The 19007-nt window shown below is 36.2% G+C and overlaps 1 protein-coding gene and 1 long non-coding RNA gene across 3 annotated transcripts; one reads left to right on the forward strand and one right to left on the reverse strand.

The window, feature by feature from the left end:
* Positions 1–4450: 4450 nt before the first annotated feature.
* LOC115919036 (splicing factor 45-like) lies at positions 4451–18803 on the reverse strand. 2 transcript variants are annotated; one of them, XM_030997563.1, is made up of 12 exons: positions 18780–18803; positions 18336–18452; positions 17329–17702; positions 11049–11200; positions 10329–10510; positions 9591–9662; positions 8620–8809; positions 7936–8090; positions 7438–7574; positions 6544–6642; positions 5833–5905; positions 4451–5034 (listed from the first exon to the last, which is right to left on the reverse strand). In XM_030997563.1, exons 2-12 carry the CDS (start codon positions 18415–18417, stop codon positions 4937–4939), a joined length of 1614 nt encoding a protein of 537 aa, XP_030853423.1. In that variant the 5' UTR covers positions 18418–18452; positions 18780–18803; the 3' UTR covers positions 4451–4936. The 2 variants fall into 2 exon arrangements, with proteins under 2 accessions (XP_030853423.1, XP_030853414.1); XM_030997554.1 differs by lacking the exon at positions 18780–18803 and adding an exon at positions 18662–18758.
* LOC115929164 lies at positions 11972–14009 on the forward strand. Its single transcript, XR_004066352.1, has 2 exons — positions 11972–12865; positions 13817–14009. It is a non-coding gene; the product is annotated as an uncharacterized LOC115929164 (long non-coding RNA).
* Positions 18804–19007: the final 204 nt, after the last annotated feature.

Consider the following 19007-nt stretch of genomic DNA (forward strand, 5'->3'; position numbering starts at 1 on the left):
ACTTGAATCCATTTATAGAACACTGTACTTGGATATGAAATGATATGAATAGAAATAAAACATTTCACAAATCATTATAAAATCGGAAACTAGGTAATTAACAAGTGTTAGGAAATTTGGCAAATAAAAGAAACTTTGTTGTTGTGTAATTTGTGTTTCAATTATTTGTTGGCATGATACTTCAGCAAATTTAGACTTTAGAATTTAAAGTTTTTGGTTGTACAGTACCTATTGTGTTCCATGTTTTTCTTATACCACATATCTGAGCATTTGTATAACATGATTGAAATGTATGGGAAATGTTGAAAGGGTCAGTTTTAAATCTGTAACTGTTTGTTCACTTTATCACCTCATCTTTCCCATATCCAGATGAACAAGAGACTGGTAGCCAAACCCCATCAATGGATGTAACAGAAGCAGAGGATGGTACCTGATAGGAAGCAATATATCTCTGAAATGCAACAACAGGATTACCAAATTCCACGTACCGGTAGATCGGTGTTAAGATCACATCCTCTCTTGGAGCGTTACGGACCATCGTTAATAGAGCGTTATGGATTGGCGTTATGGAGTGGCTACCCATCGGGTTCCAGATTCACTACAAAATAGTTCCTCTCTCCTTCAAATGCATCCATGGTCTGGCTCATCCCTACCCATCTGAACTCATAATCTATTAGGCAACCATCACCTTACTCCCTCCCCTCCTGTCAGTGCATCACACTGAACCATACGTCTCCTAAGACGCTTCCCACACTTGAGGACAGAGCTTTTGCTGCTGCTGCTGCTCCCAAACAGTGGAATAGCATTCCAAGATTTTTTTCGCAACTAGCAATCTCTCAAAACCTTCAAAAAAATATCACAAAACTCATCTCTTCTGTTAATAACATAAGTGTAAAGCCCATTTGAATTAGTACATTTGTATATGGAAAATATGAACAATAAAAATATTATCATTTTCGTTATTATCGTCAAAAAAATAGAATAAACTTGATACAAATAAGAACACTAATTTTAAGAGAAGGATGAGATTGAATATGATGAAATTCTTGCAAATGCCCACATGTATATGGGATAAGATTTGGAAGTCGGTCAGTTCGACATTTATTAAAGGTAAAGACCAGTATTGGAAATGCCCCAACTTCAAAAAATGAAATGGAAGCTCTCATTACCAATCATGTGAAATAATATGTTTTGACTAATACATGATGATAAAAAATTTGCCGGGAAACCGCCTACTAATTCATATATTTGGTAAATTTGTTTCTCTCATGGTCTGTGAGAGATATAGGGTAGTCCCATATACATCTTTCTGTGTATAGTGCTTGTAACTTTATGAAGAATGGGCCAAATTTCTTATCATTTTGATGATTCCAGAACCTTGCAGATGCTATATGCTGGATGATCAACCTTTTCTGATCGATTCCACAACGTTTCTTTCACAATGCAATCGCATGACAATTACTGGTCTTTACCTTTAATACATTGCTTTTTGAAGAACATGGAAAATAAATTGACACCTCAACTTATCTGTTATTGTTATTTGCTTTTGTTATAAATGTTTTGCATGTGACTGTGCTGCTTGATGTAAATGTTGCGCTGAAAGAAAAAGAGCCAACTCTTTAAATATTTTATTGATTTGCACTGAAGGTGTGAAATTCAGCAGACGAGTAAGGAGGTATTTGGTCATTTACTTTCCAATATTTTACGAAGAATAACAAGAACCCCCTCTCCCCCCTCAAAAAAACAGACTTAAAGGTGATACAAAGTTTATGCAATATTTCAACAGAATTGGATCATGAAATTTAAAAATTGCATTACCATTGTGAAACCTAGTGTAAGAATATTCAATACGGTAAGCAACTTTGAAAAAATTGGGCTCTAAAACGCCAAGGATTTTGAGAAATTAAAATATCAAATTTATTGGTGCTCCCGATAAATTTCAAATGGCGCCTACGGCCATACAATGGTAGCTGCGACCATGAAAATCTCGAAATATGCAGTTCTGTTATATAATTTCAAAATGGGTTTAAAAAATCGGTTGATTTTGTTGTTTTGAATCTAAAGTAATATCAATCTTGAGAGGGAGTTATACAACATAAAGAGTTTATTACCGTATTCACAATTTCATCACTTCAGACTCTACTTCAACCACGACAACGATCATTGAATATTGTAGGATCGCATATGCTTCCAAAGTTCCAATATGTTCATATGAACCAAATTCATGACCCCATACCCAAACTTTGTATTACCTTTAACATATGTATCGTGTCTTTCTGAAATCGTTTGTAATAAAAATTGCACATTCTAGAAATATAAATTGCTCCATGATATTATGTGTTATGTTTTTATTATTTTTGGTAATGAATGGGACAGAAAATGAGCAATTGGATTTACCATATTGAACATATGTATATGACATGGTTTCCTTGTTCCCAAGTTATTATGGGAATAATCATTATCATTATCATTATTTTATTAAAAGAAATAGCAATGAACATAGATCTGCTGAAGCTTTTTCATCCTGCACTCCGCGGTACAATTCAAGAATGAACAAAAAGCTTAAAGCACAGAAAATCTTGTTGATTTGTTTCTAATTTGCACTTTTACTCTTTATGAGCACAAGATGAAAAACTTTAGTATATAGGGCAATTCCAAGGTAACGGAAGGACACTAAGACAAGATTTTTGAACTTCAGGTTCATACTAAAAGAAATGTTTTATTAGTATGTATTAAACTATGGGGAACAAAATGTGTTTCAGTCAAGTGGAAAGCTTCATCAACTTCACAAAGTTTGGATAAACACTAATTAACTGGAAAAACCATGTCCATTGTTATGTCCTTCCGTTACCGAGATAATTAATATGCACATTCTTAAACTACTTAACTATAATGACAATTTTTTGGGGGAGAATTAAAGGCACTTATATAGGTATTATATCTGTACTGTTTCACATCTTATACTAATAAAACAGTTCTTTTAGTATGAACCTGAAGTTCAAAAATCTTGTCTGAGTGTCCTTCCGTTACCGTGGAATTGCCCTATATGTACCTTGGTTCAAAGCTATTCTTGGATTTCAAAGTACAACTGTATAAATCATGTCTTCCTACTAGAATTGCAAGTTGATGACATTTATTAAAAGGAAAAGTGTCTGAAAATAAAATTTCCCCAATGTTGAGATTATGGATTTGTGCATGAAATTGGTTAACATGGTGTTCCAGAGAAGACGAGTCCTTTCTGTCTATAAGATTGCAAAATATAGAACAACACAGTCACTTACAGTAAAATAAGTCCAACCATATATCTTCCGTTTTGATCCGAACAGGGCGTTAACTCATATACTTTTACACAGAGTTAACACCCATCTGGCTCTGAACAGACGATATGGTTATCATTGCAGTTTGTTAAATTTGTTTAAATAAACAATTACGATGAATAAGATCCACAAAACATTCCATTAAGATTCCTTTCTTCACATTTATTTACATGACACATTATGTACACATCATGAATATGACCAGTCTTAAATTATTCATGACACTTGTTACCAAAGAATGATGATACAATTGAATCAATGTACACGTAATACCCTTGCACAGAAAAACTTGAAAATAAGATGATTTAATCCAAATTGAACTATTCCATAGAGATATACTTTTTCAGTACCAAGCACCTCTGTAACATGGAACTACATGTACCTTACTGCAGTATGTGTAGTTTTTGTTAAAGAGTAATAACCATGATAAATCTGCTTTTATTTCATTAATTTCTAGAACACATGTACATCTATAGCAAATAATCACAATATACACTGTATACCGTACTTAGAAATGAGCATCATGATCAAGAAAATACAAATTGAAAGTTCTTTAAGCCTGCATTTGTGTTCTAGTGATTGGTGTGTAATAACCTCACATTTTCATGAATACAAGTACCTACACCCCAGTTTTAGGGTCTATATTTTGCAAACAGTTCTTCTTTGTATATAAGTAAATATCAAAATAGCAATGATTGTGAATTGTTTTTCTTATATTTATTTAGTAAATCATCAATATTATGTGACCATTAAAATAAAGTTCAAAACTAATTTAAACATTAAAGGGATAGTTGAGTTCTGTTGCAGAGGGCGCTAAACAAAACAATTTTTCTTGTGAGATAATGAAAAACTGAGTGTCAAATTTGAAAGAACATAATATTTTAATGACAAATTCATCTTTGTTTGATCAAAATCGGTTCAGAGACGGCTGAAATATCCATAAATATAACGATTTCGTACCACCACAAATATTAGATATTTTGAAAAATTTGAAAAAACCGTTGAAAAAACAAAATAACGGCTTTTACGTCGTATTTCAGCCAATGCCGCTGTATCTTTTTTGTTGGCATTTTCGTGTTGCTTATATTACGCCCAACCAGCCGGACCATGTATTGTTATTTTTAATTAAAAAATTAATTAACGGTCGCCGTGTTTTTTTGAAAGTGGAGCTGTATTGGTATGATCGTATTGGCTAAATTCACACATTTTGTGGTCTAAAATTAACCGTTCATAGAAATTTTAGGTTCTAAAAATTTCTAGACTGAAATGGCTTTCTGTTTCACTATTTTACAACTAGTTATTATGGCCTAAAAACTCTTTTATTTATAAGACATTTTTTTGGTTTCAAACTCTGCTAAGCAAATGCAACACAGCTGTAAGATGGTCCAATCAACCATCCCATTACCATGGAATCTCTTTAAAATGGTGTTGTACATGTATATCATCCACTAAAGATCACATATTTTGACTAGGAAATAAAACGCATGATCTGAAAGCAGTCCCAAAAGGGGGATGTGTTAATAGGTAGCATAGACTTGATGGGCAGTCCCACTTGCGGAAGATGCTTTGGAATTCTTGACCGTCACTGGTCCCGCTGTTTCTTCATCATTTCAACAGGCTCATGCTGTGAGTTCAAACTTCCCAAACTTTTGTGGATCGTAGAAGGATCCCTTCACAATCCTACCGCCAAAGAAACGGCCATTCAAATCCACCACAGCTAAAATGAAGAAGTGTTGGATATAGACAAAAGAAATTTGATTATTTAAGGCCTTCATAATTTTGGGGAACCCAAAAAATCAATGACATTGGAAATTATGACATAATACCCAGAATTCAAAATTTCAGTTGAAAAGAGTTTTATTTCTTATTAATGTGGTTTACTCAACAAACAGAATACAAAATGTATAAAGGATATATAAACTGAAATAAGTAATTCAGTTTTCCTTGGAACTATGAAATTTCATACATAGAATTTCAAATAAAAGACAAGTAAAATGTTTTTCATATCTGAATAAAGAACAGAATTGAACTCTATTTATTTGTTACTATAGTATAAACTGTGCACTCTTGGAAGCATTTTCAGCAAAACCTTGGGTTTCAGGACATAGATCTTCATATGCAGGGGAAACCCCATATAACAAAGACGAGGTGGAAAGATCTCCATATCTTATCCAGATATTCACAACAGGGTAATTGTAAAGGAAAACTTATCAAGGTATCAATATATTACTGTCAATAATGAGTACCATGCACCATGAAAACGACGGACAAAATATCCAGTTCCTCAGGTAGACAAAGGAACATCCCTTCACTGCTATTATGTAAAAAAGTGTAGAACGGGTGTCACATGCATATTCACCTGTTCTACACATTTTTACATAATAGCAGTGAAGGGATGTTCCTTTGTCTACCTGAGGAACTGTATATTTTGTCTGATTTCTTTGTCCGTCATATTCATAGTGATGAACACTCAATAGAAGAAAATTTGTTATTAAAGAAATTGATATAGTGTTACCTTTTACTGCTGCTTCCACCCGTGTGAATTCTACAAATATCCTTACAGCTTCAGTGGCAACTTTGAGGGGATCCTGGAGAAAAACAAAGTAACACAGTGTGAACAAGCACTTAGTCTACAGTGACATACAATATTTGAATTTTTAAAATCAAAAATCATTATTGACTGGTATCACAAACTCTTATCAATTCATTTAATTTATTTTTTCTACAACATTGTGTGTTAAAGTAAGTAAAGTAAAGTAATATTCAAGTCATGACAATTTTGGATTTGGAAGGAAAACTTAGAAATGTGTAGCTAATTGCTGCTTACATAAGCCCTGAAGAACGATATCAAATGTGAGGACGTGTTATGATTCAAAGTATTGCTGAATGCTCGGGTGAGAGTGATTTCAGTCAGTGGTTTCATTTACAAATCGTGCCCGCATAATTTCTTTAAAAATGGGATCATACTAATTTCACCAACTTCACTGCAATCTTTTAACATGCATAATGGAGATATCTCCCAAGGGTCTCTGGGTAGGTATCCAACACGAATGACTCTGGGGCCCGTTTCATAAAACTTTACCTGTAACAAATGCTAAATTTCTATGACAAATTTGCTCTCAGCCAATCACATTGCCATGATTTCAGTAGCTTATAACGGTAGCTTATAACTTGTTATTGATATCAAGTTTTATGAAACAGGACCCTGATCCTTCATCACACTTACTTCATAGATGAGGACCTTGACAACCTCTCCATACTTGGAACATTCCTCGGCTGTCTCTGGCTGTAGATCATCATCTACCTCACCGGGACCTACCATATTCTGTAGAAAGAAAACAGGAATGGTACAAAAGGCTATGGTTAAAGTCAAGTGAGCAAGAGATCAAATACTACATGTACTATTTTATGAATACTTTTCTGACTAGTAACAAAAAACCTACGTTTGTAATTAAATGAACCAGTGATCAAATACTATAAAATGTATTTGAAAATGTTAAATTCTACCTGATCCATGCTGCAAAGGTGATACAAGTTGGCATCTTGATTTATGTTTGCATAGCGGTTACTTAAAAAAATAAAATACATGAAATGAGATCACCACCTCACAGAGTCAAACAACATTCAGCAGAAATGACGGAAGGAATTTATACAAGGCCATCGGTACAACCCTAATTGTTAGGTTGAGCGAATTATCTACTGACTTTATGTTTTTGAATAATTTGAAGTGCTGTTAAGACCGATGTTCATTATTTGGAACAAACTTATATCGATAATGTGAATTCTACCTGATCCATGCTGCAAAGAGCGTGGGGGTTCTTTTGATATAGTACCATTAGGCCTAAAAAGAAAAGATTTTGGTTTTCCCTTTGCGAAATATCAGCCCAAAGAGGGAGGAAAAAAGGGACCGACCTACGTTCTGGCACCTAAAGGGCAAAACAACAAAAAAAAATTAAGGCCTTATAACAGGATGACCCAATCTATACGAGCTATGGGAGTGTCCATTTGCAAATGAGTATGACATGCTCTGAAGATAGGCTCAGATAAAAAAAAAAAGAGAGTATCAATTGGCAAGTGGAGTTGTGGAAGAATACTCTCTGCCCCTATTTCATGAACCTACCGTAAGAAGAAGGATCTTGGTAGGATTCCTGAGAACATCTGTGATGGGTGCTGGTCCTGTCTTTGGGGCTGCTGGTGGAAATGCAGGTGGTGGGAATGCTGGAGGAGGCATTGGCGGAGGTGGCATTACAACTTGCTCTAAAACAGGAGAAACATGATAGATAAGTTTATAATGTGACTTCTGAAAGGGTAACGGGGCAATCATACAATACATTTTTAGACCTATTACATTGACATATTCTTATAATTTAAATTTTATTAAGTTGGTAGTACCGGTAGAGCTTTAGAATAAATATAAGGTATAAATAACACATTTTAATAGTCCACCTGTATTTCAATTTCATGTATTTCAATTTTCTACTATTTCTGTCTATTCAGATATTCTGTCTATTCTGTCTATACAGCTGACATAAATGGAATGCATTAAGCTACCATGTCATAATATAAAGGTTACTTTTATATCAATTGCTATTCCAAAGATCAAATCTGGTGGACGTACCTTGTATTTCCTTGTCTTTATTGATGATCTTTCCTCCTCTCCTACTTGTCTTCTCCACCTGTAATGCTGTACTGATTCCCTGTTCTGACTTGCCTAACCCTGCTCCTTCCTTGAAGCCATACTTAGCCATGATTTTCATTGCCACTGAGTCAACACTGTATACAATAAAGGGGGAAAAATATTTATTAAAATTGCTAAAAAGAAAAGGTTGTATTTTTAAAGCATGAATACATAAACAATTTCATCTTTATTTAGGGGAACTGCAGGGAAAATGCCATTATCTCTTATCGAATTACCAACCCATCTCAAAATCTAAATATATCTTTATTAAAATCATATCAAAGTTGAATGAATTGATTTGATATAGCAAGTCGTTTTATGGTTCTAAAATGTTGATAGATGACTATATTTTTCTTTATGTGAGAAACAGGCAGAAAGCATGTAATTGAAAGTTACCCCAAGTTATCAATTTTCTATTACAAAAATGCCACGAGAAGATAAGGAAGGATGCATGACATCTTTTTTATTCATGCAATGAAACTTCAGATAAATATAAGTTTTAATCCTTACACAATTTTGTTATGAATTAGGCATAAATCCTGACAGATTTAGGCTTCTAGTCCTTGCAGATTGCACCCCCCCCCCACAAAAACAAAAAAAATGAGAAAAAAAATGACCACTTACCCCAGCCCTACTGGGACCTGAAAGTTTGCTTTCGGTGTCGGAGGCTTGACAAATGTATTCTGCTCTTGAGGCGGGGCAAATTCACTGATCCTAGGGGGTGTCTTAGCACCCTCAAGATCATCATGGTCGTGGTTCTTTCTCTTCATGTCTGCATAAGGCCTATCTCTTGCAGGGGGTAGAGGAGCTGCAACTGTATGAAATTAGTGTGAAATTATAACAATCGATGTAACATGTCATATATAACACTGCTAATGTTTATGGTAAAATTCCATGAGTCATGATTATTATTTTTTGAAATCAGCATACCTTTTTTCCTCACTAATGTTGACTTTTCTTTATAACTGATTTTTATATCGAAAGAAAACTCAAGAGAAAGTCAAAATGTTGAAGAGCTCCCTATATTTCATGCTATATATCCAGGGTAGATAATATTTAACAATATCCAAATTATTTAACACAAATGATGAGAGGGCCAGAGGATGATCTGCCCCAAATTTTTGTTAATTTCACAAGAACCAACCCGCATTTATTTTGCACCATTAAAGGGATCCAGTAACTTTGTCTTAGATCCTTCAGAAATAATCCTTGATTTAGCTCATGCTGCAATGATAATTATAAACCTTTAGGTCAGCCAGGAACTCCATGACTTTTACAAGCCAATCTGTCTGATTATCAAGATATCTATGACTGGAATTAGAAATTTCAGAATTCGTTTTTCTAACGGTTTTTATAACACTACAGCCTATTGGGGAAAACGAGTACGGTAAAACCTGTCACTCAAAGATTTTTACTTTTTCGAGGCACTTCATGATCATTTTGAAGCGCAATTTTTGTAAACTTCAATATTACACCATATCACAGACACTGATAACACATAGGGCCATGCATCTCAGATTTAACATCGTTAAACGATGACTTTAAGGTCCAAGTCTTTGTAAATTCATTTCTAGTATTAATCTAAGGATACTTACATCCATCATCTTTAGACTGGGAATCTTCATTGATCAGTGAGGAAGGAGGGGCAATAGCAGCTCGTTGTGCAGCTGTGGAAAGACAGATATACACAAGAGAGAAGAAATACATGTGTTATGTTCTTACTGAGAATATCAATGGATTTGTAGGAGCAAAGTTAACCAAGACATATGCTGCATTTGATCTTGATCCACAAATACATGTTTGAAATGAAAAATAATTCAAAAATAAATTATCTTTAAAATCTGAGTATAATGCTTCACTTAATGACTAAAAATCAATTCCAGGACTAACCTAAGATTTGCAGTACTACTTTTTAACAACATATATGAAGCTAACTTGTGTAGTCTCAAATGAGTCGATTTAAGTATCAAGGTGAAGAAATGAAAACCCAAATGTTTGTTGATTACATCAGAATTGTGGAAATAGGGCCTCGAATCATCCACAGGTTAAACAGCATTTTATGGTGATGCCCTACCCACAGACCGCAATGCCCCTCTCAATAAAGATCATTTCAGCCTTGCCCTTTTGTTGTATTGTTTTCTTCTTCTTTATCCCTCTCATTGAAATAGCCCCCGAAATGCCCAAAAGAGCCCCCGAAATGCCCAAAAGAGCCCCCGAAAAAGAAATATCAATTTTTCCATCTCATTGGACCAATGCAATCTGTCCCTTCTTCCGGTTCTCTTCTACCACAATGTTAATATGGACCAAGGAAAAACCAGTGCATTTATACATACTGTTTCTTCTCCTCTCTCTGTCCCTGTCATCCTCATCATCCTCCATGACTGGACGTCTGGAAAATCCTTGTGGTTCCCTTTCTCGATCTCTTTCTCGATCGCGGTCACGATCACGGCGTTCCCTATCGCGGTCACGGTCCTTTTCTCGGTCTCGTTCACGATCTTTTTCACGACGTCTCCTCCTGGAGAATTTTTGATTTGTTCAAATATTGTTATTTATGATAAACACTTTTATAGTGACAACATAATATAAATTAATTTGAATATTTAGCAATTATGAAAGACTGAAAAACTGATGGAAACTAGTTTATTATCAAAGATAAAATATGTGGAAGACTTCTACATTGTAAGTTAGATATATATTAAAAAGTAAAACAATATTCTTCCTATATTACATCTTGTTCTAGACATGAAGTAAAAAACCAATAGTCAATGAAAAATAATCATGAGAAATTAATCAATGGCAAATCAAGAAATTCATGCAATAATATATCAGGTCATGCAACATGTGAAAATATGCATTTTCAAGTTTAAGTTATTCAATTTAAAATCTACATTTAAAATTTGTAAATTTCATTATGATTCACAAGCTTAAAATCTGAACTAATTCCCCTAATGCATAGTGTTATCAAACCCCATTGCCGAAGACCTTAAATAAAATTGTGGATTGACTGTAAATAACACATCATCGCGCTCCTAGTGATCACACCTTGGACTTACCTTTCTTCTCGTTCTCTTTTATCTTGCTCATCCCTCTCCCTTTCCCTCTTCTCTCGTAATTTCTTTGCAACCTTCTCATATTCATTTGGATAAGCTGGATCATACTCATTTTCACCATCTGAACCAAGGCTACTTGATGGCAAATAAGGAGCCTAAATACACACAAACAGAAGAAAAAGGGGGGGGGGGAATAAAAAATTACATAAGTTGTCAAACCGGATTTCTTTTTGCAGGTCTACATCTTGTGATATTGTTGAACTGAATAACATATAAAGTTTATTTACAATGTCAGAACAGAATGTGAAATAAAGATCATTACATCATTTACTACAACTACTATGATGTTTTAATTGTTTGAATGGTGTTGGGAGTATGGGACATGCAGAAGCTAATCACTGGGATTAAACCTGTTTGCTTTGCATCCAGATCAAATATTATACAAATAATGAATGGTTATGAGTTCAATAGTGCGAATATTTTCATGAGTTGAAAGATTAACATTCTATTCAACGAGGCGTCAGCCGACTTGTATAGAATTAACGTTAATCTTTCAACGAATGAAAATATTTGCACCATTGAACGAATGAAAAACATTCATTATTTGTTTTATACAACATCGAAGAAGATCTAATAGAACGTTAATCAACAAATTATGCTTTACTCCTTATATTAAAGATAAATTAAAGTTGGAGTCAAGCCTTCTCGATTACATTCAGATTGCCTTCCCGTCAGATACACGCAGGGATACGCGCGCGCACGGCAGAGAGGTACGCAGTCTGCATATAACCAAAAATGCACGACCGTGCAATATAACATATATTGAATATCATGTGACCAACAATCCTCCAATCAATAACAAGGATCCACGTAGGTGTTGTATAAATTCTATTATTTCTATCTATAAGAGTTTGTCATGACTCTAAGGGAAGGCAACTTTATTATCACTCGCGTTCGTCCGGGTTCAGGACGATCGCGTCCCCTCCTTTGTTAGCAGAACGCGACTGTCCTTAACGCGTAAGGTATGGTGGATTAAAACCTTCTCCATTCATCGCGTACCCTCCTTTGTTTAGAGAACGCGAGCGTCCCAAACGGGTCCCCAATGAAAGGGGCAAGAATGGGGGGGATTATCTTACATAATATTACATAATTCTTGAGAGGAATAGGGTTTCTATTTGTCGCGCTAAGAGGGGCAAGAACTCGTTTAATCACCTTGCCAGTAAAATTCCTTCCTTCCAGCGATCGGAAGGCTTTCCCCATTTTAAATGAAATGTAAATGAAATGAAAACTGTGTGAATCGCAATCAATGCAGAGGTCCGTTGTTTGAGGTTGAGAGAGAGAGAGGGAGAGAGAGGTAGAGGGACGTAGACATGCATGTTTTGTTCTTTGAAATATTTACTCTACGAGACTGTTATGTATTTTTTTATATGTCATCTATTTTGGAGGTTTGGTCTTATGAAAACTGATTTTGAATGAGTGATACAAGGCCGCGGCCGCCTTGTAGTTGTAGCGACCAGCAGCGCTAGAACAATTTATAATTTGCATACCCTGTGCCGCCCATTGAACCCTGGGAAGGGTAATAGACATTCTGACATTTCTATCGATCTTTTCGTGGGTACAATGAATAGGCACAAATGAAGTACTAGAAAGTTGGATTGATAACCGTATCTTGGAAATGTTGTAATCAACACCCAAGTTCAGACAGACCGCGATATTTACGATTGTCAGCCTACGCCTTTGTTCTGAGAGCGCCGACTTGTGGCGGGAATGTCATAATAAATCTGTCATTATTTGTATGTCGTTGTTGCGACTGGACAATGGTGAGGAGAATTTTTTTTATGATAACAAAAACGGATCCAACAATACCCCTTTTTAATTCGGGTAATACACCTTGAAACTCTCTCTCTCTCTCGATAGTAGTAAATCCATCTGTATCTCAAATCAACACAATTTCCTTTCTTATCTGTTATCTTTCTCTCCAGGCCCTCTCTACGCCCCCCTTTTTTTTGTTAGCCCTCTTACTCTCTCTCTCTCTCTCATCCAGTCACCTTTCTAATCTCTCTCTACCACTATCTCTCTACCACGTACTATCTCTCTTTCTTTAATCAACACTTTCTTTAGCTAGTGCGTCCCATGAGAAAACGAAACGGAGAATTATCGATGTTTTATGATAACTTGATCAAAATTATAATGAATAAATGACACATATTTGTACAGGAATAACAAAGTTCCATTTGTTTAAAGTAATGCTTGCATTTCCATTATTTCCATAACTCTGTTTGTTGCTACGGCAGGCAGCCAGTGAAAACGAATTCGTTTAATCAAATTATGGAAGTGCTAGCATTACTTTAAACAAACAGAAATTTGTTATTCCTGGCTCATTTTTTCTGATTGAGCCGAGGTTTAATTTATGAAAGGGCAGAAAGTGAATTTTCTAGAAATTCAGATACCGTTCGCCAAATGACTTTTTGATACCCTGTGGTGGTGGTTATTTTACCTGACTGCTAAGAAAGCATAAATGCTTGTTAGAAAGCAACCAGACGTCCGACGGCTTTAGGTTCTCTCCGAGGGACCTGGTAATGAGGATTAATGCCTTACCAAAGGACCCTGCATGTCTTCAAATTGTTTTTTAATCGCTCATTCGTGAAATATGCATAAGAGTTGCATCACTGAAGAGGATCTAAGCTTTACCAATATGTGTCATTTATTAATTATAACTATGATTAAGTTATGATAAAACATCGACAATTCTCGGCTTCGTGTTTTCTGAGGCGCACTGTATAGGTCGATTGCTTATCTGAAATGAGGCGAGTCATGTCAATCAACACCAAAGTTCCAAAACATCGCGTATATTAAACATCGTTACGCGCCTTCGTAATGCACACCCTCCCCAATTTAAATGCAATTCCGAGAAAAAAATATATGATAAAATTAAGTTTGTATTTTAATAATTGAAGAAAAAAAGAAGAAAAAAAAAAATTTTAAAGAGGTGGAATTACAAAATTAGAGGGGGCAGATAAAGTAGGTGAAGAAAAAAAAAAATAAGTTTCAAGATAAAGAAATTGGGAGATGTATTGAAGAATGAATTCGCAGTTTTGAACACAATTCAAATTTCTAATTTCAATGAAAGTCTGAAAAAACGATATAATAACGTTATCATATTAATCATTGAAAACAAAATCTAAGAGATGGAATTGCAAAATTAGATGAAGTAAGTGATGAACAGGGGCGTACGCAGGATTTTTCGCGGGGGGGGGGGGGGGGGTTAAATTGCGCCGGAAAGTTAGCAATGACAGGCGGGGGGGGGGGGGTAAGAGCACATTTTTCTTTTTGTGTCCAGGATTTGATGTTTTTTTGGTCACCCATAAGCACACACAAAAAACAAATGAGGGGGGGGGGGGGGTTCCCCCCTCCCCTCACTGCCTACGCGCCTGGTGATGAAGATATAAATAAAGAAATATTAGAGTTCAAGAAGAAAGAAAGGATCGGGAGACGGAAAGATGGAAGCCGCAGGTAAAAAGGGCGACTAAATATATACGAAAATGCATTGAAAAGGGAAAAGTAAAACCAACAGGAAGGCAAAGATAGATCCACAACTTCACTTCACTCATTCTGGACATTTCATCACTATCTGTTATTTATTTGAGAAACCAACTACAACTACCAACTACGAGTGAGCCATCACTCATCACGTGGCCTTGGTCGATGATACATAATGCGGACATAATCCAATCTTATCAAAATGCTAATGTCTCCCCCTTGTTCAGCTCCGATCCCTTCTTGGCGGCCAAGCCCTTTCATGTTTGCGCGCTCTCCATCAGACATTCCCCTCTCTTTCTCTCTCTCTCTATTGCGCTGTCTGTTTCTTGAAGTTATCCCCCCCCCCCCCCCGAAAAGATAAGCGTGGGAAAACCTCTCTCACGCTCTCTTCTCTGTCACATTCACTTGAGGTCATTCACTCGGCCCATAAATGGCTTTGTTTTTGTTTACATTAGCTCAGAGGCGGCTTCATAAGTCATGAATGAACTGACTAGTATGTCTGGTTACTAAGCAACTATGCAGTCAATCAAAATTTTCAAATTCATTTGTGGCTGCATTTTCATATCGGGCAATAAAAAAAAACTCAAAATTATGATATTTAACAATCATTTTTAACATAAGTATGAAATAGTGAGATCCTACTCAAACCCGTGAATTTCTCATTTTTAAAGAACAATTTCCAGCAAATTACAAATATGAACTGGCCATGTTAATGACGCGGGCGTACAAACACGTCGACAGCTCTTCAGACTTTCTATCAATTGCTTTGGTGTCTCGAAGTCGACGGGTGTATATGTCATTTTGAGACAGAGAATTTATTTTACTCCAATACAAAGTAAAAGACGAAGAAATTTGAGTACTGCAATTTTTGTGAAAATAAGAAAATGCAATATTGTTTTTAATATAAGGAAAATAATTACAGCTTTAAATACATGACTTGGTCTAGCTCGATAAAAATCCAAACAACTATGATCATATACATTTTTTTTTCCTCGTAACATTGGATAACAAATTTCACAAATTCCAACATACTATAAATATTGATTATTTAGTGCAAGGGTAAATATGACAATGACTCGGAACATAATACAGGGATAACAATTAATCAAATTACTCTTAATACTTGTAAACGTTTTTTTTTTAATTATTTTTTATAATTTTTTTTTCTTCAGGGGGGCGGGGTCAAATTTTCCCTCGTGTCGCGCCACGCCTTTTTAATTTCTTGGCGAGAGGCCTGATTATGCATAGAATAAAAAAAATCAACAAAAGGGAAAAGTAAAACAACAGGGGGGCAAAGTTACATATCTACATCTTCACTTGTAAGGTAGACTACATGCATGCAATGTAAATCCTTATTTTTATTTCTATATTTATTTTGTAAAAACACTGAATTTTCTGCTGTGACTTTAGATAAAACTCAGACTTCACAGAGCTGCCAAGCAGAACGTTTTTAACGTATTTATACGTGTTTTTTTAAGGGAAAATACGTATTTGTTTTGCTGTGCTAAAATTGTAAGTTCTGAGTATGGCTATGCGAACGTGGCTACAGGTTGGCTGTGAGAACGAGCGTATAGTATGCATACACACAACACAGGGGATGTACACCACTCAAAGACGTGCACATTACCCCAGGCCATGCATACACACATGCATCCGATCGTGATATCAAACCAGCATCCACAACAGACGCAAATTACATATCAGTGCACTGCACTACACACAGCGTCACTCACTAGTACAAGGAAATCCCGATGTCACTTCCAAAAATCCACCCCAAAAGCCAAATTTTGCTGTCACAAGTGCGGAATCGGAGCCATATTTCCAAAGTACGCGGTGGCTTAGCCAAGTTTTAAAAAACGGCTTCGCCAAAAAAAGCGCTTAAAATAAAAAAATCAGAGATTTTGTAACGAGTTTTTTCGCTTATCGCAAGCGCCCTTCGAGGCAGGCCTGCTTCGAGGGCCTTCGAGTGTGGTGGTATCTTTACCAGCGCTGTAGGGTTTAGATCACGTGACCGCTATCCACATGTTGTGATTTGCGCGAATTGCTGATACACGCAATGCAGTACTGATTAATAGGTTGGGGGAATACAGACACTACTAAATATGATTTATATATTTGCAGTGTCGCACAAGAAGCTTTTATTCATATGCGGCTGTATGTAGAAAGACTTGAGGCGTTGCTGGTTAGGTTTATTATTTTAGCGCGCGACACATTTTTTAGACAAATTATTATCAATCAACACGGGGTGATTGCAGCTCTAGCTCTGCTTTCAAGACTGAAAATTCATCTATGAAAATTTACTATCTTGTATTTTAAACACGAGCTAGACGGGTGCAACTTTATTGTCAGGGAACACCAGATTAACGCGTTCTAGACGGGTCAGCTATTGTCAGGGGACGCCAGATTAGTAAGGATTAGAGAGGGGCTGGATAGCGGTGAGGTTGATTGACAGCGGTCCTAGCGGACGGGATGGCTTCTTTTCTGGCTGCCTGCTCTATTGTCCAACAGACAACAATAGACGCGAGCAAGGGACGCCAAGGGACCGCCAGCGTACAATACGCGTCCGGGAACGGGGGATTAAGAGATAAGTAGGCGTCCCGAACCCGGACGAACGCGAGTGATAATAAAGTTGCCTTCCCTAATAGATAGTACATACAGAATTCATGTACTTATTTATGATTTCTGCGCCAAAATGGACTTGATAACACAGCACTGCTTGGAGATGCTATTGTCAAGGGCTTACCAATCTTGGTGAAGATGAAGATGATGGTCTTGACGGTGGTGGTAGATTTGATGGTCTGAACCTGGGATGATCATCCAATAGTCCAGAACTTCCACCAACATCTCTTCCACCGATATCCCTTCCACCAACATCCCTTTCTCCTACATCCCTTCCACCGATATCCCTTCCTCCTACATCCCTTCCGCTTACATCCCCACTTGACCTGGAACTACTTGCTGGTGCAGTACTAGAACCAAGACCAGGTGCTGGTACTTTCTTGGGGTCAAGGACTGGACGGCCGGATGGCTGTTTCATCTTGCGCTGGGCTTCAGTTAGAGCAGCTTTCTTCATGCGAAGATGCGACTGCATCATCTTGATACCCGCTGACCATCCAGCTGAGAAGGAAAAAATGGCAGGGTAATACAAGAGTTTAGAAAAAAGTATCATACAAAGTCTCTGAAAATGGCAAATCGATGGCCTGATTAATCTAAATGATCGACCAAAAATATAAAGGATTAAACAAAAACTTACATAACCAGTAGCTTAAGTTTCATTCCAATTATATATAATTTGAAACGTAGGACCTGTAGAGTATTGGACTCTATTTTTGGTAGATATTTGTATAACTACACTTGCAATGAAAGACTAGGCCTAAATGATGATCTAAAATTTAATCAAAACAAAATTAAAACAAAATTGTGTGGAAATTTGTGTTTGTATTCAAATAAATGGGGCTTGTTTTGAATGCAACTGGACAATTACTTAGACTGCATATAAACACCCTGAAAAGTCGTTGGAGATTGAAAGCAGTTCAATTTGAAGGTCAAAGATTTTATAACACATGCTCTAGCAAAAACTATTCTGCTATCATTTGTAACACTATAAAAATTTCTAACTTCAACCGTAGCCAAAACATAATACATAAATCCAATGGCAACCCAAGCCCTGATTCCACATCTCTGATGAAGGCCTAAAGCAATTGTCACCGAAGTAAATGTCGGATTACCACAATACATTTTTTGACTTACACACATCGCCCTTTTTGTCACCAGCAGAGCTGTCCTTCTTTGATGGTCCTGTATCCACTCCCAATCCATCATAGAGCGACATTGTATACGAACAGATCTGCAGACTTCCTCATCAATCTATTGAAAATATATAAAAAACAAGGCAAATATATAAAAAACAAGGCAAATATTTCCTTTACCATGCCAGTAGCGTTTCCGCCACCAAGCCTCTGCATCATCATCGCGCGAGCCCCTTTTCTCGTTCATCACCAGTCATCATCTTCATTGGACTTTCAACATCTGATCGTAACATGTAATGTGCGTGAAACCTACACATTTTTACATACCTTGATGTGGCGGAATGTCAATATCTGTAAATATATGTGGTTGCGTACACCAGTGGTTAGAAAAGTTTAATATAGATATGAATGGTAAATAACAGAAGAGAAATCGTGGCTGTCTTACCTTGGTGGTCGCCGAAAAAGCCTAATGTCTAATCACATGACTTAGTCATTTTGTCCAATGAAAAGACAGACTTTATTAATTAAATTACACTTCAGCGTAATTCATAATTAAATTTCCTAATAAATCAATTTTAATTTATTTCTCACATTTGAATAGTTGCACTTTTCATAAGTATTAAAAGTGTACTACAAAATACAAATTGTTCGAGGACATGAAGAGCAGACAGCA

This window comes from Strongylocentrotus purpuratus, unplaced genomic scaffold (genome assembly GCF_000002235.5).
Source record: "Strongylocentrotus purpuratus isolate Spur 01 unplaced genomic scaffold, Spur_5.0 spur5_contig_858, whole genome shotgun sequence".
NCBI classification, from domain to species: Eukaryota; Metazoa; Echinodermata; class Echinoidea; order Camarodonta; family Strongylocentrotidae; genus Strongylocentrotus; species Strongylocentrotus purpuratus.

Bases quoted from the DNA above. Each gene is read 5' to 3' on its own strand.
- LOC115919036 (XM_030997563.1), bottom strand. From the start codon at position 18,417: ATGTCGCTCTATGATGGATTGGGAGTGGATACAGGACCATCAAAGAAG. The intron at 8,810-9,590 runs GTAAGTATCCTT...AATTTCATACAG, and splicing joins CCAGTCTAAAGATGATGGAT to TTGCAGCTCCTCTACCCCCT. The intron at 5,035-5,832 runs GTAACACTATAT...TCTTCATTTTAG, and splicing joins GGTGGAAGCAGCAGTAAAAG to CTGTGGTGGATTTGAATGGC.